Source organism: Camelina sativa, chromosome 5 (assembly GCF_030686135.1).
Source record: "Camelina sativa cultivar CO46 ecotype springtype chromosome 5, ASM3068613v1".
NCBI lineage: Eukaryota > Viridiplantae > Streptophyta > Magnoliopsida > Brassicales > Brassicaceae > Camelina > Camelina sativa.
In genome coordinates this window covers 5,320,095-5,345,021 of record NC_141884.1, presented here as the reverse complement: position 1 = coordinate 5,345,021, position 24,927 = coordinate 5,320,095, and the positions used below count along the sequence as shown (strand labels likewise).

Here is a 24,927-nt window from a genome sequence, read left to right as displayed (position 1 = left end):
CAAGAAAAACTGGACTTCAAACTTAGAGACATTTGCTTAATTGATCATTATAATCCAAAAAACTGAAATCCATTATATTAAAAGTTTTAAACCGGTTCTAAACTTGTCTCTTTTGTATGAGTAAACGGGAGATATAGATTTTGTAGAAGCTTTTATAAAACAATAGGATTTGACAAAGCCAAATCGCTTTCTCAGGGCACAACATTGCCGCTCATTATTACCCTATCTACTAGGTTTCCTGCTTCGTATACTCATCAAGATGCTCTCTCTCTCTTTCTTTCTTCTCCTGAAATCTGAAATTTTTCAATTTTTGACATCATAAGAAACTGTTGCTACACAAGTGGTAAAGATCAATTGAGTTGTGTAGTTGTGTATACATGTTGGATTCTTACACGTTGCCGTTTCTGATTGCGGATTTTATGGAACAACTTCATCTGAGATAATAGCCTTGCCCAGATATACCTGTTGCATCTCCTCTTTCCAGATCTGCATCAACTTCACACATTTAATTCGTTTTTCCTTAATGTGTAAAGAACATAACAAATGTATTTTTGGTCCCTTACCGTGTCACGGAACTCCACCCTTATGTGTGGCACATTTGTTTTGTGAATGTCGTTTCCATCAGGTCCTCTTTTGTAATAGTCCTTACCAATCCAGTGCGACTAAAACATTTGACAGAGTTAGTTCTATGAGCACAGATCAGAACAGAGATATCTTGTACGTTAATACTATACGCGATGTTTGATATAACAAGTACCTTCAGGGCATGTGAGAAACCTGACTGGTACACTGAGTTACGAGCTATCTCACACAGGTCACACGCACTCAGCTTCCAAACCTGCAAGTACAGTTATTATCTCCAGTTAGTACATCAATGTAATTGGATCCTAGCAGAAAAAGAATGGATACTGAGAAGTTTTATGGTGTTCTTAGGTATTTGCAATCACGAAAAAAATCATATAAATCATCCAAACGTAAAATAAGGCGTATCCTATAATGGTATATGATGTGTGACATGACTGCATAATGGAAACATCAGGACTTACTGAAGCAGCTATGCTATACTCTTCCACGAGAGGTTCTTTAGTTAAGTGAATCTGAAGGGGATCATCGGTAGACAGGGAAACATTGAGACCTCTTAAGAAAAACACAGGAAACGGGTTTCGGTGGTAATCCAGAAACAAAGAGTTGTTGCTCAGTGGAGACATGGCAAGACCAATCTGTCAAACAAAATGGGACAAATGTCCAGTCAGATTTTCTTATTCTTAGAACAGAAGAAACACTAATACATATGTAATACAACCAGGCAGTCTCCACAAACCTGAGCGAGGTAGTAGAGATACTGAAGCACAGGAGACTTTCGCAGATTGATTCCATGTGCAATGCTATGGCATGTGAGAAATGTTGCAGCCAAGTGGTCAATATCACCAGCCTGAAATTTGTAGAGATGTTAAAATTCCATTACACTGTAACTGAAGAAATATATTTATATAGCATCAAGAAAGAAATAAAAATACCTCTCCAGAATGTGGTCGTAGCGTGATCGTAGTCATGCCCTTTGACTCCCGAAGCTGAAGAAAGATAGTTACTCCATATTATTACACAGTTTTGACAACACCAAGGTATAGTTACTCCATATTACACAGAAGGGTTAGGAAGAATGATACCTTATTTAACACATAGAGGTTAGCATAACAATAGTAGACATAATACGAAAATGCAGGATTGAATGCGTTAGTCCATTGAGCTGGAGTAGGCATGTGTTTAGTGGGACGTCGTTCAGGTTTACTTTCATCATCGACCAAATCAAACCCAACAACCTGAAATACCAGACGAGAAACGAGCAGAAAACCAAAGAAACAATCAACACAAACAAGAGACAGCAACCTGTTAAACCAACTCTTTAATAGTTCAAAGAATGCTGATGAAAGGTTCTTTGATAGTTCAAAAACAGATATAGATGCTAACCTGCTTCAAGAAAACATGGAGCTGGGGATGCGAATCGGGATCTACCGTGGCTTCAAAAAGAGGAATGAATATATTGTCAAGGATATTCTGGAAAGATGTCACAATACCCATGTCCTTGTAAATGTTGTACAGCCGTGGGAGCTAGTGCAGACAAGGAAAGTTAGCCCAGTAAGCAGTCAGGTCACAAGGATTAAAAAAACACATACACTCATGGATTGAACATGGAGCACAAAAGCATCAACAGGATGACCAACCTGAATTAACCAGACAACATTCTCACTGTATAGATCATTGTTCACAATCCAACTAGCCAGTTGATCCCACTCGCTCATTTTTCTGCCATATATAGATATTCTGTATTCAGCCATCTGCAGAATTTAAAGTAGACATCAGAAACAAACAAAAAAGGACAAAACAGAACATGAATGAATCTGCTTTGGCAAGAAGAATTCTTAACACATAAATTGAGCAGAATTCCATGACGTTTCGGAACTCAAGTCAATGCAAAATAGATTGGCACAAATAAAGTTAACCTTAAGCATAAGAAAGATAGTGCATATTTAATATGGTCACTGAGACTGAAATCCAAGGTTTTTTCACTACTACAAGTCTTTTCCGAAAGTAATTAAAGTTTAATGTAGCTGTGCTCTCTATCTATATAACATGTGCAACAGGGAAAAAGCAAGCTTTGCCTATGCAGAGAGTGGGAGGAGATCCATTAACAAAATCATAAGTCTCTCTGTATTTCCAGCAAAAGGTTATATCAAAAGCTTAGATTTTATAGATCTGTTCTTCTGGTATAAAGTTCGTTCTTTATGCATAAGACATGCAGTTGACCCCAAAAAAAGTTACCGCATATGGGTGTGGTGTTTACCTGATATTTACTAGCTTCAAGGTCAGAGAAGACTTGCTTTGTTATCTCACCAAGGAAACGACCTAAAACCAAAAGAAAAGAAATGTCAAAAGATTATTTTCGAAACACAGCCGTCAACATATTTACTGTATAGTTAAGAACCAAGTAACGCATCTGGTAAATATTGAATTGCATAACTGATGCATAAAAAGAACTAACAATGGTGGTAAAAATGATTAGATATTCAATTACCTTGGATGAGATTATCCTGTTTAAGGAAAATCTCCCTTAGTCTACTTTGACCACAGGGATTATACTTAAGGTTGAACTTATCAAAACGATGAAAGGTACTCTTGTCTGCATGAACATCCAAAAGGTCGACATTCAGGTCATACCTGTGCAAAGTTCAAACAAGGGGAAGATAATTTATTTCTTCAGCATCATGGTAAATCGGAAAAATATGTAGTATACATAATCTGCGCAACAACTAGGTGCCTCCTAGAGAGTAACCTAACAATCCTTCAGCCATCTAATTAAGACTGACTTAAGTTGGTAATTCTTAAAAGTTGGAAATGTAATTACCCAGTCAGATCCAGGCTCTCAAAAACTTCTTTCAAGGTTAAATATGTCCCATCTCTGAAGATTACAACCTGTATAGAGGAGCGAGTGATTATTATATCTGCAAATCAGCAAAGTGTACACTTTCCTCAAACATATGGTTCTAATTGTTACCTCATCGGGTTCTTTCCGGAGCTTTGACTTGATAAACCTTAAAAGGTGTTTCTGGTTCATGCAAGCTGAATGATGAACATGCGTGTCGACTTTCCTAACATTATAAAAATCACGATGTGGTGCACTTTTTTGAGCAAGAAATTCTTTATCCGCATTAAGCATCAAATGGAGATTGAATTTCTGAAACAAACAAAAAAGTCATAATGTTAACCAGATGAAACTTGCTTATTGACATTCATTCTTCTCTAGCTAAAACTCTTGCCTGTTCTAGGAGTACTAGTCGACGGTGGCACAAAGTCCGGATGTTTCCTGCAGCTATGACTTTGAGTACGTGATGCAAGTCAGTGAAAAATGCTGTGGCATCAGCTACCGGGAACAGCTCTGCTTTCGCTGGGAATAATGAAACGGAACAAGGGTCAATTATTCGAAAAATAACCAAATCAGCTTTTCTGGATACGAAATAGAAGCATTACAATATCAAACTACTCTTACCATCTTTATTTTCAAACACATGGACTACCCCATCTTGCATCTCAAAATAATGCTGTAAAAACAAATTTAGCAAAGTTATAGTTCATCAATGCATCTCGTTCCATGACAAAGTAAGGACCACAGACTTACATCAGATTTGCCCTGAGGATAGTGTGCAAATGGCTCTGGATTAGGCTTTGGGGTACTAGGATCAGATATGACTTCCTTTTCCCAAGGCGCAACTGTTTCTTGGAAGACATACCTCTTCCGCAGTTCAAGACATTCTTGAAGACATTTATAGGCTTCAACTTCATCTGACGTTGGCACCTCTACAAAGATCATGAGTAAAAATATGAATAAGAAATGTCTTCTAACTCCAGTTGTTTCAAGCTATAATTCTTAAACTATACTTTAAGAATTTCAATGGCTCAGCTCCCAAATAGAGTAAAGCCTTAACTGACCCTTTGCTTGTCTCACTCAAGACTAGTTATATAATTATCTGTAACTCCACTTAACTACTTGCCACTAGCAAAAACTTTTAAACTAGTGGGGTTCCAAAACTAACATGTCATGATTTGTAGCAACAGGAGAAGAGCGCTAAGAATACATGAACCAGATTAGGCAAGAATGACAGAAATAAATATTTAGTAACCATTCTTACCAAGAGGAACATTAAGACGGACAAAGGTTTCTTGCTCTGGCTCCTTACGCAGAATGTCAGCAGCAATAGGATCGGGCTGAACTCCATGAAGGTCACCAGACACACTGTGGGATCGAATCATACTTGAAGCAGCCATAGATATTGGCTCTCCATTAGCATCTGCAGGCTGCAAAAACATGTCTTACTTGTAAAAAGCCCACCCATCAAACAACAAATCAGGGAATCAAAAAGTTGTTAATTAAGAAACTCACCATATCCCCATTAGCTTGCAAGTAAGAAGCATCCAAACCCTCACTATTAGTCAAATTATCATCATCATCTGATTCTTCCACACTCTCGAAAGCACTAGCACTAGCAACAGGTGACTTCGGAGATATTGGTCTAACAAAGCTCCCAGTCTTCCTGATACTACTAGCTCCATGTACAGAAGCTCTCCCTGGAAAATAAAATCACAGAGCTATCTATCAGCATCATCAGATGATAACAGTGGAATTGAATAGCACTAAACCCCTTAAAAGGATAAACTTTTACATCACTGTTTCAAACCAAGTTTTGGTTTTTTCATACCTTCAGATGGGGTATGAAGCCTCGGGAGACCAGGAGGGATCTCGTCAACATAAACATGGCCGTTGCTCCGCCCAGCATCACCAGCACCAGCACTACCACCGCCGCCGCCGCCGCCACCATCGGTAAAGGGAGTAGCATCTGGAAGAGAAGCCGGACTGCGACCGTATTGGTCATTCCCTTTCCTTCGGACCTGACTCCGCCGCCTCTGATTTTGAGGATCGTCTCCATCAGGGTTCTCTTTACGCTCCTTACCACGCTCAAGGACTAGATTCAGTGCCTTGAAATGCATGAAAAACCCAGAAACAGCAACAAAGGAAGCTCCAAAGAGAGCCGCGAGGGCAAGTTGGTAAATATTAGGTTCCATGAGTGACGAAATCAGAAAAAATCTGTGCGTGTGCAGGTCAGAAGAAGAGACAGTGAAGGAAGGACCACGATTTTGGTTTAGTGGCGATGGTGGAAGGTTGAGGTATAGCTGATATTTATACAGGCCCAACGAGTGATACCACGCCACACTTGCAATTGCAAAAAGGCTGGGTCGTTTTTGTAAAGTTGTAACCTTTATGGCTCAAAACTAAAAAAAAGTGGTGACACAGTTTTTGATAAATAAATAATTTCTTCATTAGTGTTTCAATTATTTCAAACACCAATTTTTGTTTTTTTCTGTCCAATTCTTTTATTTTATTTTTATGTTTCCTTTTGCAATATACATAGGTTTGGGGACTTTGGCACTTAGGGTAAGTTAAATTCATAATTTTAACAAAAAATCACAAATGGTTGTTATTTGTTAATAACACCTCCCAAAAAAAATTGACAAATGAAGTTTCACCACCTATACAAAAACATCACTCATGCACATCTCTAAGTCATAAGGAAAATAATAACAAAAAAGGAGAAGAAAAATCATAGAACAATGGTGACACCTCTAGCGCCATGAACATAAGAAGGATGAGCAGCCTCTTGGTCTCTCTCAAACTGTTGGACATGTCTTGTAGCATCAAACTTCTCTCCATCTCCCCAAAGAGCATAAGCTTCTTCCCCATGAGCAGCGTCGTCTCCAATACCAAGCTCTTCCTCAGCCATTCTCAATGGTATGAACATTCTGATAGCGAGTAGTATGATTGTCGTCGACACTAAGTTCCAGACAGCGATGAAGGCAGCTCCTGCTAATTGTTTCAAAAGCTGTTTTCCGCCATTGCCGCGGTAGAAAGCTCCTCTGGTTGGCTCAGGAAGTATCAATTCGCAGAGATCAGGATGTGCAAACAAGCCTGTCATTATTCCACCTAGTAAACCGGCCACAGCGTGTGTGTAGAACACCGCTAATGTATCATCAACCTGTTAATTTAAATCCAATCAAAATATTACATTTTAGAACTTCAAAGTCATAGTACTACATAATCAGCTTTAGTTTACCTTTTGTAGGAGAGCGGATTTCTTGTGAAGGATCATCATAGAGGCCCATGGAGCTGTTCCTGAGACTATTCCAACTATTATTGCTGCCCATGTTTGGATCAACCCTGTAATATATAAAATTAAACATGCAATATTCATTAGTTTCCAACATAACTCAACTTTGATCCTCCATTAATAAACTAGAGTAAAAACAAAAAGTTGAGATTACAAGATTGAGACCTGCTCCAGGAGTGACGCCGGCTAGGCCAGTAACCATGCCTTGAATGGCTCCGATGACGGAAGGTTTGCCAAAGAAGATGACATCAAGTGTGGTCCATACAAGGAGGCTTGTCGCGGCAGAAAGATTGGTGTTGAGCACCGCGATTGAGGAGGTTAAGTTTGCAGCGTAAGGAGCACCACCGTTAAAACCTGACCATCCCATCCATAGAAGGCCAGCTCCAGCGAGCATTAGAAGAACATTGTTCGGCGGGAATCTCTCTCTGTCAGCCTTAGGCCTAGGTCCTACCTACAGTAACATCATGTCCACAAATCGCATTTAGTTTTTAAGTTATAATCAAAGTCTCGGTATCAGACATATGGTACGACTCTTTTAATTTTTCAACTAGCTTAGTAACCAACCAACCATTTAATTTCAATTCTTTTGCATAATTATTATGTGGAATATTATGTCGTCGTCATGTGGAATTGACTTGACTTTTACCATTTTGCTTATGTGCGACAAAATGCAGAATACAAGAAAACAAATTAGGTAGTTCATATGATCGTATCTCCACGATATAAATTACAAAAATAGATATTTTCAGTTGAAAGAGATGATTGGATTACTACGCTTCACTAATTAAATTTTCTGAGTTGATTATACTAATATACAATAATTATACATCATCAAGATCGTGTTGTCAAATTCTAAACTGATTCTATATAAATATTATCTACGACTTCGGAAATAATTTTACCTTTTTGTTAGTGGACCGAATCAATCATCGAACTTATCTTATAAACTAATGACCTTAAATAACGTAATCATACCGAAAGAGAAAGCAAAACAAAACTTGGCAATTAAAGATCAGTCTACATCAAAAATATTACTTAGAATTTTTATTTTGTTCCGAGTCTATGACTATGTGTCATCTACCGACTACCGTACATTAATTAAATTCCCAATATTTTCAACAAAACATCTTATTATTTTATTAATAGTAATAAAAGAACCAAATATCAAATAATTAGCCTGAGAAGTTAATTCCAGCTTTTTAAGTCTCACTAACTAAATAAACTAACCTTAAATCTTTGAATTTTGATTTGGTAGCAAAAGAAAAAAGAACGTACCCAATAAGCAGCGACGAAGCCGGCAACACCGGAGGAGAGATGAATAACATAACCACCGGAGTAATCAATAACACCCCATTGATACAAAAACCCACCTCCCCAAAGACTATAAGCTCCAACTGTGTAACTAAAGATCAACCACAACGGCACAAACGCCATCCAAGCTTTAATATTCATCCTCCCCAACACCGATCCCGCCACTAATATCGTCGTTATCGCCGCGAACGTAAACTGAAAATAAACCAACGTCGCCATCGGAAACAACGGCGCCATGGTTTTACTTTTTGGGATCTGTTAAAACAAAAATCAAAATTACTCATTCAGGCATTTTATCGAACACGTTATGTGCACGAACAAAAAATTCAATAACCTTTGCTCTACTTTTTAGGTATCCTTGGTCAAAAGCTGGACCGCCTTTACCCCAAAAAGGCAAAAGCTCATCTCCGAAAGCCATTTTGTAACAGAGGAGAACCCAACAGAGGAGAACGGCAGCGAAGGCGTAAAGAGCCATGAAAGCTGAATTCACAGCCCATTTCTTTTTGACGATGGAAGCGTAGAGGATAACAAGACCTGGCATGCTTTGTAGACCAACTAGAGTCGCTGCTGTAAGCTGCCATGCGTTGTCTCCTTTGTTAAGCCATTCAGGTACTTCCGGTAATCTTGGTTCGTAAGCTCCGGCCATGTTTATTCTTTTCTGATCGCTTTTTTTGTTTTTTTTTGAGTTTGTGATTTTTATAGTCAATGGGTACGAAAATGTTGTGAAGGTGTGAAAACCTTTAATGATAAATAATAATGAGTGTAAAATAGACAAGACACAAGTTGGGGTTTGGTGTTTTGTTGTACATTTTGAAGAAAAGTCTTCGATAGATGGATATGTTTTTCATTCTTCAATTCCGAGTCCTGATATTTCAATGAAGCTTCTTTTATTTCTTTTTTTTTTTTGTAAAAATAACTTAGGATAAAGAAAACAATATAAAAGACAAATTTGGTGTACGAAAAAATTAGATTTGGACCTTTGATATTTCATTATCTTATAAGTCGTTGCCAATTTTAAGATTTTGCCTGAGTTGATAAAAATCATCATTCATATTTTTTTTCAAAAGTAATAGTAATAATAATTCTTATTATTTCTAGGATATATGAAAGTTACGGTTTTTTTTTTTTTTTTTTTTATAAATCTCGTCGTAACTGTGCATGGGACAAAAGAGATTGATACATGTTTTGCAAGGACTAGTTTGGCAACAAGATGAGGAAGAGTATTATAGAAGAGTTATTAATATTCAAGTTACTAGTGTCTAGTAGTATTACATTACTAATTAATATACTTTGTCAAGTTTTGAATAAAGATTACATGAATATAAATTGTTGTGTACGTAGTGTTTTAAGTGGGTACAACATTAGACGTAATGTTTTTGTACCCCCTTTACCACTAGGATAATACTTTCACCATTTTCTCTTTAGCTATTGCCAAATTCATTTCAGATATTAGTTTAGATTCTTATCTGGAGAAGTGAATTTTCCCTATCAAAACAAAAATGGACTGGTCGACGTCTAGGTAGACGTAGAAGTAGAGGACTATACTATACGATTCCAAAATTTGGAAATTTGTATTTGTCAAATTGATCGTGCGGCCATGTTTTATACTGAAGGAGTTGACCCGGGCCGTGACACATCGAATGTTTAAGAAGCAAAGATTCTTTCGTTTGTTTCAATATTGACACTGTTTCTAATCAAACATTCGGAGATTCTTTATTTCTTTTGTTCATAATTTGATACTGGTTCGAACGTTGTATTTGTCACGTCGAAGTAATTAATATATAGATTCGATAAAAACAGTATCAATGTTAATATCATTACATACGACGTCACTTTCATATTGAAATAAGTACCACCATTTTTTATTATAAATTATTCTACGATAGTCTTCAGATTAAACGTCTAGTATCAGTTTTGGATATTGAGCTATATTCGTTTGTTACAAAAAGTGGAATATTATAAAGAGGGTGAAAATGAGTGAAGATGGATTTTGGAAAAGATATGAAAAACTCTATAAGATATATATATATATATATATATATATATATATGGTATTTGGATTGGGATTCTTATGGATTTTGTCATTTCTTCGGTACACAAATATTATGAATGTGCCATTTCACTTAAATTTTATAGATTTGCCCTTTTTTATTTTTCAAAATTGTTTTTATATTTTTTTTTGCTAAAATACATATTTCATATCAAATACTAAACCCTAAGAAAAAATGGTACCAACAAAGCCCAAACATTATGTGTTAAATTGTGTTTTTAAATCTTAAAAATGGCAAATCTAAAAAAATTAAGGTAAAATAGCAAAAACTAGAAATGCCATTGAAAAAGTCCCTATCTAGTAATTAACTCTATTTGGATTACAACATGTCTATATGTTATTTGAATAATCAAGAAACTAGCTAATTTGTACTGTTTAGCAGTTAAGGTCTCGTATACAACTATACAAGTGATGAAGGAAGCACCAACTAAGATCAATTTAAAATGTTATATAAATTACTTGTATGTATAATTATAATTATTGCGTGAGAAGGAGACAAACAACATATCGAATCACTATCTAGCTAGTAACATTTGTTTATAATATGGCGATGATACAAATTGGCGGTATCAGACAAACTCAAAAGGTTAATATAATCAGACCGTTTTGTTTCCTTTCTAATAATAATTAAAATACAGAAACAAGTAACAACAAGAACACTGAATATTAAAATATCGGATAAGTACCTCAAGATCTCACTTAGAATTTGTCTCATTCTTTAACTATAATTCATAGAGTCAGATCCAGAGTACTTGCCTGACGACAACCACTCTTAACCGTCCGATCCTCTTCATCATCTGTCTTGATCAGTCGGCTCTTCTTCAATGCAGACGACCCCGAACATAACGACAAGGACAACGTTTGATCCGTTGTTGTTGCTGCTGATTCTGTCTCTTCCGAAACTGTCTTCTCGGGTTGTGTTATCTTAAGAGAGAGATCGAGATCAAGATCAAGGCTCGTACTTGCGTTTCTTTTTCCCGTTGTCTTGTTACAGTAAGCATGCATATTAATTCTCTCTTCAACGCCGATCTGGAACTTTTCTAACGTTCTTGATGAGTGTCCTTGAATGCTGACTGAATTAGTCCGTTCTCGATGATCGTGTCTTAGTTTTGGTAAGTGATTAGAGACTAAAGAAGAGTGGATGTTTTGAAAAGACCTGTTGTTAGTCCAATATTCACTACCACGTATATTATTGGTAACGGATGAGCTGCGGACTAAACCGGGTCTAATTTGGTCTATCAAACTCCGGTTTGTTTCGTGTGAGCTAGAACTCCACAACGAAGCATTTGAAAATTTACTTCCATATCTACAATTTACAACAAAAAAAAATGAATTAGGAGTATAAATTTAGTTTCAAAGTAAAGATATCTATCAAATGAATGAACACATAAAACCTAAATTTACTAAACAATATTAACCTGAATGGAGAATCATTGTTATGATTATAGCCTCGGAACATCGGTAGCTGACTTAGTTTATAGATATTTCGATCTGTGGAAGTCTCAAATAGATGTTTGTGATCAGAAGATATGGCTGCCAAGAAATCAAACCCTACTTTATTGACATATATAGAAGCTTGATAGTTAATTAATACAAATAGAAATAATCAATACCTTGACCGTGATCATCTATCTTCTTGCTTCTGTACATCTAAAATTCCACAATACAAAAGTTAGTGAGAAACTTTTTTCTAATTTTGTAGATCCTTCGAAGCAAAAACCGACAATATAAGGGTGTATGTATAGTCAGTTACCTGTAGATGGCTCTTGACATGAGCAATACTAAGCCCTTTGATGTTCATCATCTGACGAACCAACTTTGGTGTTGCTCCTATACATAGTCAAGCAAAAGATGATAATATATAAAGAAACCAGAACCAAAAAGGTACGTACATAAAATTTTGACCAAAAGTAAAACCAAGAATAACCAAGGAATTGCTTGATTAAGCTTCATATATATGTGGGTGAATTGTAGAAAAATAGTAGTTAGGGACGTACTTTCTTGACCTCCAAGCCTCTCCACCGCGCGGACAAAACGAAGATGGAGATCAGGAGTCCACCGGAGTCGAGGGACTTTAGATCTCACATAAGGCCTAACCTTTGTCTTCTTATCGCTCTCTTCTACTGTACTATTGCTGGAAGCCTTACTCTCTTGGCCCTCTCCTTCGTCCTCTTCTTCTTCTCTATCAGTTTTCTCACCTCCCTCCATGCTTGAGATAATTTTTTTTCTTATTTATATGATTTCCAAAGAAAAATAGAAAGTATATGGTAAAGAGAGATATAGATCGGAGGTTAATTCTAGGCTTAGCTAGATACAGATTTTGGAAGAAAAGTCCTTTGGCTTGACATGAAAGACATAAAAGACAAAGATGAATACTGCGCCTTCTTAGTTCAAAGCATGGAGATTTTTGTCTGTGTCGATGAGAAACCCTAGATCAAGATAAACTTCAGATTCTCTATCTCTCTCTTCCCGGGGCAAGTAGACAAACCCCTCACCTAAATCTTGTTGCAGATGTTAAAAAGTGTTTCTTTTCTGTTCACAGCTAATTCGTTTTGGCTTTTTTCTTCTATAGACAGCTCTATATATATAAGTAGACGTTGTATTTTTTAATTTATGTATGCATATTAATATTATGCATGCAGGGACAAAACTATTACTTTAAAAGATATAAATTTATAATTTTAATTATATACTATTATAACATACCAAAAAAATAATTACAAGTAACACTTTCTTTAGTTATAAAAAAAACAACGATTGGTATGATAAGAATTATGCTTAATATATAGCCTATTATTATTAGTAGTCTTAGATTGTTTTGATTCGTCAAGCAAACATTTCGATTACAAAGATCGATATATATAAAAAAAAAAAAAATGTATTGGGACCAACAGTCTATGAATGACATTAGTATAATTAACCCTTGTAAGAAAAATACATTATAGTATAATTATTTGAGTGTAGAAACAAACAAAACACGAAAGAATTAATTTTAAAATTTGATACTGTGATGCAGTTTCCAGAAAATATAATTTTAATACCTCAGAGTAGTTTTGTCGGAATTAGGATTTGAACTTTTAAGAACTTGAATAATTAAAGACTTTGTCAATTAATGTCCCAAGGTCATTGATGATCGAGATCATAGTCTTTTTTTTCTTCTGACCTTCGATTTCTAATTAAATTTCCTTTAATTAATTCTACCATATTCTTTTCGATTGTAGAAAGCAAAATTGGTTGATGAGATGATGAGGTTTAGGGTTTGTGCTTGGAACTTAAATGCTAAAGGCAAAAAAGTTGAAGAGCGAGAGTGGTAGATAGACGAATAAATTATGATTACAAGGCGTGTGACTGCTCAGCTGTCTCTGATGTAGACTCCATCACACACATCTTCTTCTTTTTTGTTTCGACGAGAATCACGGGGCATTGCTCCTCTCTCTCTCTCTCTCTCACCCCAAAATTATATAGATCTCTATGTGTTTTTGTGAATTCGTATCAGAGAATTAATTTATGTTTTAAAGTGGTCCTTTGCTTTGTTTACGATACACATCCGACCCCGTGAACCGATGAATAGCGTTGTTAGTTGAGCCGTTTTTTTAAACATCGTTCCTCCAAAAATATGTAATAAAAATATAGTTAGAAAAGTTTGAAACAGCATACTCCAAGGTCCTACGGTTTGATTTTACTTGCAAAGAAATTAACACTTTTTGTTATTGTTATTTAAACCAAATTGTGGTGGTCCACGAAGTGAAAAGAGTCATTCAATGGGTAATCAGAAGACGAACATTTGAGTCTTTTAATAATTTACAATTTCAACCATGGTCATAAGTCCATTCAGATACTTTAAATATGTAACATATGCATCGATATAAAAACTCTTCAGCATGTTTCACTATGAACTTCATTCTTGAACTCTCCGGTAGTACCAAAAAAAAAAAAAGAAGATAAATCATGTTATAAATGTTTTAATATATATGATAGGCATATATATGAATGTGATTTTTTATAAGCTAAAGAAAAAAAAAGAGTTGTTGAGGAGAGGAAATTGTAAGCTTTGATGATATGAAGTTGGAAAAAGAAGAACTTTGTCATTCCCCCACGTGTAGAGAGGCTTCCAATCGATCCTTCACAAGCTTCTCGTCGCCACTCCTTTTTTTTTTTTTTTTTTTACACTTGTTTGTCTCCTCCGTCTGCATCTACACGTCCACATTTATGTGTACATATCCATATGTATATGTTTTGTATTTGCAATTGCAGCCGCAGGCACTTCTAAAGTACTAGATAAGCTTCAATTCTGGGAAAATGTGAGAATGACTTATATATATTGGGCAAAATATAATGAAATATATATATCATCATTCTAGAGTTACAAGGCATTGGCATTAAATCCTTGAAAAAGAGGAGGGACATTTCAGTTTGAGTCAAAATAGTCATTTCGGTACGTGTTTGGATCAGATAATGAAAGCATTGTTTAGTAAAAAATACATACATGGAAGTGGATGGTTGTGAGTTGTGACATACTATTAAATTAGACAAAACAGTACACTAAACCTGTGAAAGAAAAAAAAAAAAGAAAAAGACAGAGAAGATCATAAGAATTTAATAGGGACCAGGTTCTTATGTTGGTTGATTTCTCAATTGATATAATGGATAATGTAACCTGTTATTTCTTTTTGTGTTTTGAAATAATTTCAACTTAATAAATTTTTGTTACCTTTGTTTAACTTTATAAAGTTAATTTTTAAAACAACGTTCAAGTACGCTAAACTTTTCTTCAATAGTATTTTTAATAAATTAAATACTTTTCAGTTCTCATAAACAATATGGATATTAAAAAAAAGAGAAAAAAATAATAAAAATATAATTAGTTATCTTTTATTTCATATAATTAGTTATCTTTTATTTCTCTTGCTAATTGATCAGTACATAGTTGATTCATAGATATCAAGTACCACAATTTCCACCTGGTCCTCCAAAAGAAAATGATACTCCACTCGACTTCACGTAACCCCAATACGATAGTCTATAACATTGGTAAGAATCTGAATATTGTCTTGCTTTCTTATCTTCAATATCAACATTTTGGTATTTCCAATTCTTAACTTTGACATGGAAAAATTTTGAGCTTTTATGAGAATCTATAGTTGGAAAATGACCATTTCCCATTGGAGGACTAATTCCATCCGGAGAAGTAAATGTATTTCCTCCATACCGTATCAAAGAAGCTCCTTCGTTTAAATGTGTAAATAACTCTTTGGGCCAGTATCCAATTAATTGATCAAACACTTTTAGTACCCAATGTCCACTAAAACCATCCTGATAAATATTAAAACATAACAAAAAACAGTTAAACAAAATTTATAAAATTAAGTATATATGTGATTTATATAAGAAACATTAAAAAGAACATATATTTCTAACAAAAACTTCAAAAAATTCTAACGAGAATAAATTAGACTTCGAATATATTGAAGCATAATCCAAAAAATTATAATTAATATAAAGTTGAGAAATCTTTACCTGAAAGATCTTCGGTTGATAACCAATTATTTCTTTACCACCATAAATAGATGATCTATCAAATGAACTTCCAAGCCATGAATCTCGAGTAACAAGAATAAAGCCAGGACATTTTGTATTATAACATCCAGTTTTCTTATAACCATCTGCCTAATAAATTAAAATAGAAAAATCAAGGGTAAAATGTCATGCAAAAAGAAGGGTAAATGCAAACCCTTAATTATTTGTTTGCTATGTATAAAGAAACATAATAAAAAAATTAATTTTCTCACAGTCCAATATACGGTAAATCGCGTCAAACTATCACCATATAATCTTGGATGCACCTACAAAAAAAAATATACATGAAAATAACAAAAAATTCAAAGTAGAAGTATGAAAATGTTTTTTTTTCAAAAATGTATTCTCAAACTCAAATACATCATGAGTTTTATAAATACTGAATAACCACAAATTAGTTATATTCTTGTATTATTGGTAATTATCATATAGTTTTAAAGAATTATTTTAATTGATTATATGCTTATAAATATAATTAAATATGTTTATCTATTTTCATTATATATATTGTAAGTTTTAGTTCCTTATGTAATATTGCATGATTTTGTATAAATGAAACATTAAGTTTTATATATATGATAATAACTTACGGCCGAGCCAACTTGTATACTATTGAGTTGATCACGAGGTCCGTTCTCTAACCAAATTTGAACTTTACTGTACTGGTTATTTTGTAGAGTTAAATTATGAAGACTTATATAAGCTTCTGCTCCTCGATAGATGCTCCCATCCAAAACAGTCTCAATTGTTGCAAACTGTATATAATATAAATAAAAATGTTGACACTTTCAATATATTTTGCATGTATATTCACAACACAGGAAAAACGAAAAAACACTTTAGTGCATATAAACATTTTTATGTTGTGAATAAGATAAAATGTCATATGAGATGATATAGATATTTCGATAAAACCATGATAATAGAAGAAAATTTACATGTTGGCCGGGGAATTCGAGCGTGTCGAGGTGAATGCTATCTGTTCCATCTATTTGCCTTAAAATTGCTACTGTTCCTTTTGGACAACTTTGATCATTTAGTTTATTCTTTTGACTTTCATTTGAGATGAAATGTTCCTAGTACAAAACACAAGAATATCAAGATTAAGTTAAAAAAAAAAGAATTACAACATTAAATTATTCTTTGTCACATAAAACCACCATACCGGAATTTTGTGGTGTTTCAGCATTGGATGTTGGAAAGCTGGTTGTTTATATATATCAACACAATTAAAATCCTGCAAAATCAATTATAATTTAACAAATGAAAAGTATTATTATTAATAAAAAAAATTCCAAAAATCTTATGTAAAGATAGAAAAACACAAAGTAGAAGTGATAGAATATAAACAAAATTAAAATCCTGCAAAATCAATTATAATTTAACAAATTAAAAATATAATTGTTAATAAAAAATTCCAAAAATCTTATGTAATGATTGGATAAACAAAGTAGAATATCAACACAATTAAAATCCTGCAAAATCAATTATAATTTAACAAATTAAAAGTACTATCATTAATAAAAAAAATAAAAAAAGTTCCAAAAATCTTTTGGTAAAGATGGAAAAACAAAGTAGAAGTGATAGAATCTCACATCAATGATTCCATCGGCCCCTAACGTTAAAAACGTATAAGAAACAAGAAGTAGCACAAGATGTAAACCCATTGTTTAAGTTTTACTCTTCGTTCTCCTTTGTTTAAGTTTTACCAATTGTGAGACAACGACTAATAAGTTTGTTGTTGCTAATCGTATCAATTAATATAAACCTACGAAAAGTGTCAAATACAAAGATTTGACTGTTAAATAAAAATAATTTTAGGATCAAAATCGGGTCAACCATAATAATAAATTTATCGCTGGTCTTATCACTTCACCTTATCGCTGGTCCTTTATAAACCTACCAAAAGTGTCAAGAAGTAGCGCAAGATTTAACCGTTCAATTAGGGTCAATATCGAATATCGAGTCAACAATAATAAATTTGTTGATACTTCCTAGTCTTATCACTTCTCAATCTACCTTAAGTGTCAAATACAAAAGATATACTTTGTTTTTGGTAATGAATACAAAAGATATTAGATTTTAACCCGTGGTACACCGTGGATCTATTTTTAAAATATTATTTAAACTATTTCAAATTTAGATTGTATGTTGTGGTGTTTTTTTTACTATTTCTACAATTTTTTGTATCAATCTTGTATTTTTATGTTTGTTTTAATATATTTTGTTTAATATTTAAATTCTATAATTTTAGGTGGATTATAATTTTTTGTGTTTGGTACCGGTTAGGATTGGCGTAAAAACTCTCCTGAATTCATTTGATATAAAATATTTTTGTAGACTAACTGTAAAAAACTATATAATCACCTTTATGCAAATTTTAACCCGTTTCATATAAAATATTTTAGTAGACTAACCCGTAAAAAAAATGTTATTAAGAGAACCTAGATCTTTGAGGGAAGAAGGTGGAAATAGAGCAGCCAAACAAAAGCCTCACCGAACACAACTCACCACATGTTATGCTACGTCAAAGTAAAATCCTCGGAAAAAATTACTACCCAGCTGGAAAAAATTACTACAGCTTGAGATTGTGCATATCGTTATTCTATAAACATGGTATTTATAGAGTTCATTGGTGATGATAGTAATAGGTGTGATATGAAATCGCTAAAAAAGTTGGTGAGCAAGAAAACGATCTTTGCAAACTATACAATTGCGAATAGAAAGGAAAATAGTTTCTATCATAATCAATAGAAATCTGACCGATTTTGGATTATTTGATTGCAAGCACAATAAATCGTTATTATTTCTATGAACATGCAAACTATAATAGCATGAAGGTAAGGAATATTACTTAAATTAAGATTTGAATAAGCTTCTATATATACATTTTCAAAAACATTTATGAAAAAATCCTCAAGTTCCAACTTATTTACAGAGAATGCCATTGTGTTTTTTGGAAACAATTACAAACGGGTCGGTTTTAGTGAGGATCCACGTATTATTTTCTGGATCCTTTGTATTCGGACTAATTGAGTAATGGAAGGATCCGTAATTGAGAAATGAAACCCAATTCCAAATACTTAAAACCCTAAAAGTTGTTTGCGACTCAATTCTACGGTTCAAGCCGAGGAGGCGGCAGTGAAGAATCTCTTTATCGTTTTTTCATTGGAATAAGATCAAATCTCGAGTGATGAAACTAATCTCAATCCTAGAGGTAAATTTGATCTGCTAGGTTTTGCTTTGTTTTCTTTGATTCCAAACGATCGATATTATTCTAGGTTTGCTTTGCTTCTCAACTGCCGTTGTTTGATCCGGTGGCTGGTAGGATACTACATCGGCTTTGTGGTTCATATGGTTATGACATTCTTCAGTGTCTTATCAGAATATGTGATTAAACTTATCTGCTGTTTTTGGTACAGTTGGCTTGGATAGAGGAACAAACACTTGACTAGCTTGATTTCTTTGTTGGGTCTCCCCGGTAAACTCATCTTAAATCCGTAAATTAATAATCCTTTTTTATCAATTTATATTCTAGATTTGATGTAAATATGTATCTGTGAAAAGATTGAATCTGAAATTTTTGTATGAAACATTAGTTTATGATCTTTTTATCTGAGTATGTTTTTTTGTTATGATGATTAGATCATATGAAGCATCTCTGATATTGGTTAGGCTTCTCAAATGTTTCTTCTAATTCTTTTATTGTGCATCAGCAGATATGATATGGTTTTGAAGGATGGACAAGTTTCACAACCAAATTTGTCATCTTAATCTCATTTGCGAGTTTCAAGCCAACCACAGGAGATTATTTGCACATTGCCAAACAGTTATCTTTTTCGATTTCCACTACTTATTAATCAGTTTGGTTGGCCCCATCAATGACATTTCCACTGCTCATTAAACATGCTTTCTCCATATGAAGTGATGATATATTTTGCTTTCTGGGAACATGTTTATTCTCTTGATGAGAGAGGGATCTTCTTCAAAACAGTGATTGTAAACAGATATCCTGATTGTGAATATATTTCGTTTTACACTTTATCAAGTACGGGGCTGAATGCTTCTACTGCTGCTGCCAATCTATCTAAAGAGAAGGTCAGTTGGGTTTTCTTAGTTTATATACAAACTTCCAACTTTGTTGTATTGGATCCGATTAGTTTGAATTCTGAAATGCAGGACCAGATGTTTGCCTCCAGTAGATTTTCTGAAGACAATGTAGACAATGAAGCTCTTTGCATTGCTGCAAACACTGGTAAAATTATATTCTGGCACTGCAATTTTTAAATTCTTTTTTTTTTTTTTCACTGCCACGAGACTAACAACTGAGGATTTTTTTTTGTTCTTTTTGTAGAACGTGATGGAAGTGGTTATGTGATACAAAATCATGGAAACAAAAAGAGTCAAAACCTATAAAAAACATATCTATATTAGCCTGTAATGTCTCAGTTGATGCGAAGCTGCTTGCGATGTAAGTTTATCTTTCTTCTCACTTTTGGGACCAACAGATAAAAGTGATATTATTTTTTAGTCATGATTTTTCTTTATGCTGAGGAACCCTTGAAGGAGATGATGTTATGTTACTTGACATACCTCAACAAGTCAGAGAGGTATCAAACATACCTCAAGTGTGTATTCGTCTAAATCCTCTGCTTCACGAGCTCTGATATTGATTAGGCATAAAGAAACACTATGGGAACTGTTTATCTTTATTTCATTAGAGTCTAGCCATTTCAATCGTATGAGACTGCCTGCCTTAGTCACTCATTTTCGTTGTTACTTACATGTACCTCAATATTTTTAAACCAATATCACAGCAAGAGTGTTTAGAATATCAATAACTTTTGGTTTAGTTATTTGGTCTCATGGGCGTGAATCCCGGTTTCTTCGTGGGTCACAGGCAGATAAGGATAAGAAGACGAAGGGATAGAAGAATCAGTAAGAGACATGTCGAATGGATGATATTAAGAAGAAATAGAGAAGAAGGAAGGAAGAGATAATGTGTCGGTTTTAGTTTTTTTTTTTTTGGGTAAATAACCTTTTATCTTATGTACTTTTTTTTTGAGTCTAAGCATTGTCATTTTTCCTTTTTTTTAAGTAACCAACAATTTGGTTTCTCCATTATAATATTCATTTGGTAATATATAATTTGGAAATTTATAATAAATTGTGTGATAACAATTGCCAGTTTTCCAGCAATTTTATGAAGGATGAATATTTTATGCTTTATCTATGAATTTACTCCACATTTTAAACTACGTATATATCTTAAATTTAAAAATAGTGATAAATTAATAACAATTAAAACTCGATAAATCAATATATTTTTTTGGTCCCAAATTTTTTTAATGGTTATGCTTAAGAATTGGTAAATTAATAACTCCATAAATGAACTCTATACATTATACACTTTTTAAAAAATCATGAATATGTTTTATACTAACCAAAAGTGAGAGATGCTCTAGATAACATATTATATACACATACTTTAATCCATTAATTAAAAGTTTATAAAAGTAAACAATTAGTATAACTCATAAAAAAACAACATACTTTTATTTTCATTGCACACATAAACTATATATGCTAAACTGTTAGATTATTTATATATGCTAACTATATGATATATAGATTATTTCTAACAAAAATAGAAAGCCAAATTATATTGTACTGATATTATTGAAAAACTACAATATAATTAAAATACTACTATCTCTAGAATAAAAAAAAAACACTTCTAGACGATTTAAATATTTAATAAACTGTATGATATCGTTCCTATCTTATAAAATAATCTACGATATACACCTAAAACATAGAAATTAGACACTACATAATATATAGATGCAATAAACCATACATTAAGAAAATACAAAAATTAGTTACATATATAGTTAATCTACTAAACAAAATACATTTTGCTTTTTAAAAAAAATAATTAGGCCCGCGGTGTACCGCGGGTGAATATCTAGTTTATTGATTAATATCCGTACTAATTTATGGTAATCAAGAGGAATATAACAGATTTTAGGCTATTAAATAGGACTAGGTAAGACCTGTGCTACGCTGTGGGATATGTTTCTACATTAATTTCTCTTTTAAAATAAATAAAATTGAGATTTTAAAGGATTATAGAATTTAGTAGTTTGTTTTTGCTAAAATTTAATTGTATACTTTATGCAATATTTATATATAATGTTACCATTTAGTGACATGTGAAAGATAAATCTTCCTCTTAGCAAAAACAACAACATGAATCTTTTATTTTCTATCTTCTTCTATTGCAAATTTTATTTTACTTTAAGAAAAAGTAAAAATCTTATTTATTATTATAAATAATATTTTTAAAGTTCGGTTCATAAAAACTGAAATATTTCTTGGATCATGCGGTCGACGTAGTTCCATCATGAATTACTTATATTTACTAATGAATATATATTTATCATTATAAATATTTAAATAATTTCTTAGCTTAATTTTCCTTTATAGAAAAGTAGATATGTTTATGTTTTTTTTTTTTTTGGTAAACGGCCGGGGTATTACCCCAGATTTTATTAAAACAACAAAAGACAATTACACACTAATATGCCTCTGGCACAGACGACCAGCAACGTCTGCACGTAACAGATCGGCAACAGACTCTAGAACCGTGTTAAAAACATGAAAGAAAGCATAGGTGGGTAAACCATCAGCAAGGTGGTTAGCTTCCCTATACACGTGACGAAAACGGACTATCTAGTCCCTTGTAAGAAAGCCATGGCACATACGTACCAGGAAAGACAGCGGATGAGAGTCTCCTATCCCTGTCGTAAGAAACCCAACCACCAGTTGCGAATCCACCTCCACCTCCAAACGCGTAACCTTTGCCTCCCAAGCAAAACTCAACCCGTAATGGACGCTCCACAGCTCTGCCAACTGCTCTGAACAACGCCCAATACGTACTGCAAAACCACCACACCATTCACCCACACTATTTCTCAGTACCCCTCATGCGGATGCCATACCTGGGTTCCCCTTTGACGCTCCATCAGTATTGAGCTTGAACCACCCATGATCCGGTGCCACCCAGCCTATTTCTCTGACCACCCTTGTTTGTGCACTAGCCTGATTCCCCCTTAGCGACTGTGCCTTAGTCACATCCAACGTAAGCTTTTTTACAAAGGAAACCCTATCCTGCAGACCAGTTTCACCCCAAAGACATCACAACATCGCCATTTCCACCCCCACCAAGCGGCCAGTGCAAACATAGTAGCCCACTCCCCTTCACGTACGCTTGTACCCTTCTCCAAATTATGGTGCAGCCACTCAAGTAAGGACATTGTAAAAAACTCCCTCCGCTTGCTTGGTGGTATGATTCTCCTCCAAATTATGGTGCAGCCACCCCAAAGATATGTTTATGTTTTGGTATGAGTTATTTGTTTTGTATAGAGATTTAGAAGTGTAGAATCGAGTTTTTAATAAAAATTAGGAATCGGGTGCGTGTTGGAACCATTAATATATAATTATATATGTATATATATATATATATTATAAATTATTTTAAATATCTCAAATTTAAGTATTTCATTATTAATATTTTAAATTTTTTTGAGATATAATTCTAAAATAAACAATTAAATCATATTGGTACCCAAAATCTAAACAATAAACTTGGTTATAAAATGAATTCTATTTTATTTATATATGATAGATAATCACATTAGCAACATAAAAAATAAGATAATATATAGAGAGAGAAAAAGAAAAAAGCTGTTCACGAAAATCTTTGTCATTAGCTATCTCTTTTTTTTTCTTAAATATTAAAATTATAAAAATGGAAAAGCAAAAAGCCATGTGTGAATTGAAAAACCCAATTGCTTCTTCTTCTTCGTTTTTTCTTGCAGCCTGCCGCACTTGGTTGATAAACTGTTTAAAAAAAAAATCAAACTCTAGTTTTCATAATAATTTACGAATCTATTCGGAATTAAACTATGAAACAAGTTTTAGTCATTGACAAATGCTTTCTTAAATCTTTGGACGATTCCGATTCACAACTTATGCACTTCCAAATGAGAATTGTCGCTTCTTCTGCGATTCCAAACTCTGCTTTTAAGGAAGCGCGATTCCACCGTGATTCTGTACGGTTCCGGGTGTTTCCGATTCCGCTTCCGGTTCTGAAGTGAGAATTGATGCTTGAGTGATGATTCAGTCACTGAGGATTTATGAAGTAAAAGACAATGTGATGTGGCACATAGTTTTTAACTGGTTTAAAAATCTTAGCGGTATTAATTCGAATGTTTTTATTGGTTGTTGATTTTAACTGATGAGTCAAGATATGGTTCAATACAAAAGCTGATGTGTCAGTCCGAGAAAGAAACACCTTCTACTTTTATTGTATTGATTCGTATTACGTTTTAAAAGATTACATTTACTGCTGAAAAATATACTATTTCTTAAACCGAAAAACTTCAAATGCCATAATATACTTTGATAATTAGTTTCGATTTTCATTTCCATATTTAATTTATTGTTTTTTTTGTGCAATTTTCTAAAGACTAACTTTGTAAATTATTATAACTTAAAGAGCATAACCCAAAATGTACTTCAAAAATATTAATATAGATATTTAATTTATTGTTTTTTGTGCAATTTTCTAAAGACTAACTTTGCAAATTATTATAACTTAAAGGGCATAACCCAAAATGTACTTCAAAAATATTAATATAGATACTTGTTACACTAATTTAAATTAACGCCTCATAAATTTATTTAGTCAATAATTATATATTTCATCTAATACAAATATTTAATTATAAAAACAAAAATATTAGAATCCAGTCAACAACTAATAAATTTAATTATTTATGGTATTTTCTAAAAGTCTTTTTTTTTTTTTGGTCAAAATATTTTCTAAAAGTCTATTGTTCTAAAATCAACATAGAAAAATTTCACAGCCCAGCTGGTTTAGTTTCAGATTAAATTCGCAAGGAGTGGATTGGGTACATTTTCCTTAAATTTTAAAATAGTTAAAACTTATCAATGAAAGGGAATGTCTCGTACTCAATGGGTAATTAGAAGACGAATATTTGAGTCTTTTAATAATTTACAATTTCAACCATGGTCATAAGTCCATTCAGATACTTTAAATATGTAACATATGCATCGATATAAAAACTCTTCAGCATGTTTCACTATGAACTTCATTCTTGAACTCTCCGGTAGTACCAAAAAAAAAAAAAGAAGATAAATCATGTTATAAATGTTTTAATATATATGATAGGCATATATATGAAT

The 24,927-nt window shown here is 33.3% G+C and overlaps 4 protein-coding genes and 1 long non-coding RNA gene across 12 annotated transcripts; 1 reads left to right on the top strand and 4 right to left on the bottom strand.

The window, feature by feature from the left end:
• Positions 1 to 47: 47 nt before the first annotated feature.
• LOC104785645 (AMP deaminase) lies at positions 48 to 5,881 on the bottom strand. 2 transcript variants are annotated; one of them, XM_010510898.3, is made up of 20 exons: positions 5,253 to 5,881; positions 4,937 to 5,121; positions 4,686 to 4,851; positions 4,175 to 4,353; positions 4,046 to 4,097; positions 3,816 to 3,943; positions 3,554 to 3,733; positions 3,404 to 3,471; positions 3,074 to 3,216; positions 2,843 to 2,904; positions 2,223 to 2,336; positions 1,969 to 2,109; positions 1,668 to 1,820; positions 1,518 to 1,571; positions 1,322 to 1,432; positions 1,047 to 1,220; positions 758 to 838; positions 564 to 662; positions 393 to 486; positions 48 to 293 (listed from the first exon to the last, which is right to left on the bottom strand). In XM_010510898.3, exons 1-19 carry the CDS (start codon positions 5,614 to 5,616, stop codon positions 418 to 420), a joined length of 2,523 nt encoding a protein of 840 aa, XP_010509200.1. In that variant the 5' UTR covers positions 5,617 to 5,881; the 3' UTR covers positions 48 to 293; positions 393 to 417. The 2 variants fall into 2 exon arrangements, with proteins under 2 accessions (XP_010509200.1, XP_010509201.1); XM_010510899.3 differs by having other exon boundaries at positions 378 to 486; positions 5,253 to 5,825.
• A 100-nt stretch (positions 5,882 to 5,981) lies between these two features.
• LOC104785644 (ammonium transporter 2-like) lies at positions 5,982 to 8,886 on the bottom strand. Its single transcript, XM_087513169.1, has 5 exons — positions 8,362 to 8,886; positions 7,992 to 8,282; positions 6,882 to 7,167; positions 6,663 to 6,766; positions 5,982 to 6,584 (listed from the first exon to the last, which is right to left on the bottom strand). The coding sequence occupies exons 1-5, from the start codon at positions 8,671 to 8,673 to the stop codon at positions 6,153 to 6,155; spliced, it is 1,425 nt and encodes a 474-aa protein (XP_087369295.1). The 5' UTR covers positions 8,674 to 8,886; the 3' UTR covers positions 5,982 to 6,152.
• Positions 8,887 to 10,582: 1,696 nt separating this feature from the next.
• On the bottom strand, positions 10,583 to 12,659 carry LOC104785641 (uncharacterized). The gene is made up of 5 exons (XM_010510894.3): positions 12,075 to 12,659; positions 11,831 to 11,907; positions 11,691 to 11,727; positions 11,496 to 11,610; positions 10,583 to 11,383 (listed from the first exon to the last, which is right to left on the bottom strand). Exons 1-5 carry the CDS (start codon positions 12,283 to 12,285, stop codon positions 10,807 to 10,809), a joined length of 1,017 nt encoding a protein of 338 aa, XP_010509196.1. The 5' UTR covers positions 12,286 to 12,659; the 3' UTR covers positions 10,583 to 10,806.
• Positions 12,660 to 14,931: 2,272 nt separating this feature from the next.
• LOC104788920 (protein neprosin-like) lies at positions 14,932 to 16,897 on the bottom strand (the record flags this gene model as incomplete). The annotated part of the gene is made up of 6 exons (XM_019245538.2): positions 14,932 to 15,390; positions 15,595 to 15,744; positions 15,867 to 15,920; positions 16,245 to 16,409; positions 16,593 to 16,730; positions 16,820 to 16,897. Coding segments are annotated over 6 exons (957 nt in total), but the record flags the coding sequence as incomplete, so codon positions are not given.
• A 1,634-nt stretch (positions 16,898 to 18,531) lies between these two features.
• Positions 18,532 to 20,821, top strand: LOC104785639 (uncharacterized). 7 transcript variants are annotated; one of them, XR_015598354.1, is made up of 8 exons: positions 18,573 to 18,871; positions 18,936 to 18,978; positions 19,077 to 19,135; positions 19,374 to 19,752; positions 19,834 to 19,909; positions 20,009 to 20,125; positions 20,221 to 20,264; positions 20,555 to 20,821. It is a non-coding gene; the product is annotated as an uncharacterized LOC104785639 (long non-coding RNA). The 7 variants fall into 7 exon arrangements; XR_002037933.2 differs by lacking the exon at positions 18,936 to 18,978 and having other exon boundaries at positions 18,532 to 18,871; XR_015598353.1 differs by lacking the exon at positions 18,936 to 18,978 and having other exon boundaries at positions 18,532 to 18,871; positions 19,077 to 19,154.
• The last annotated feature ends 4,106 nt before the right edge of the window (positions 20,822 to 24,927 follow it).

Bases quoted from the DNA above. Each gene is read 5' to 3' on its own strand.
- LOC104785645 (XM_010510898.3), bottom strand. From the start codon at position 5,616: ATGGAACCTAATATTTACCAACTTGCCCTCGCGGCTCTCTTTGGAGCT. The intron at 3,734-3,815 runs GCAAGAGTTTTA...TGTTTGTTTCAG, and splicing joins GACTAGTACTCCTAGAACAG to AAATTCAATCTCCATTTGAT. The intron at 1,572-1,667 runs GTATCATTCTTC...ATCTTTCTTCAG, and splicing joins ACCTCTATGTGTTAAATAAG to CTTCGGGAGTCAAAGGGCAT.
- LOC104785644 (XM_087513169.1), bottom strand. From the start codon at position 8,673: ATGGCCGGAGCTTACGAACCAAGATTACCGGAAGTACCTGAATGGCTT. The intron at 8,283-8,361 runs GTTATTGAATTT...TTGTTTTAACAG, and splicing joins ACCTAAAAAGTAGAGCAAAG to ATCCCAAAAAGTAAAACCAT. The intron at 6,585-6,662 runs GTAAACTAAAGC...TTAAATTAACAG, and splicing joins AATCCGCTCTCCTACAAAAG to GTTGATGATACATTAGCGGT.
- LOC104785641 (XM_010510894.3), bottom strand. From the start codon at position 12,285: ATGGAGGGAGGTGAGAAAACTGATAGAGAAGAAGAAGAGGACGAAGGA. The intron at 11,728-11,830 runs GTAACTGACTAT...GTGGAATTTTAG, and splicing joins ATGTCAAGAGCCATCTACAG to ATGTACAGAAGCAAGAAGAT. The intron at 11,611-11,690 runs GTATTGATTATT...ATTTCTTGGCAG, and splicing joins GATAGATGATCACGGTCAAG to CCATATCTTCTGATCACAAA.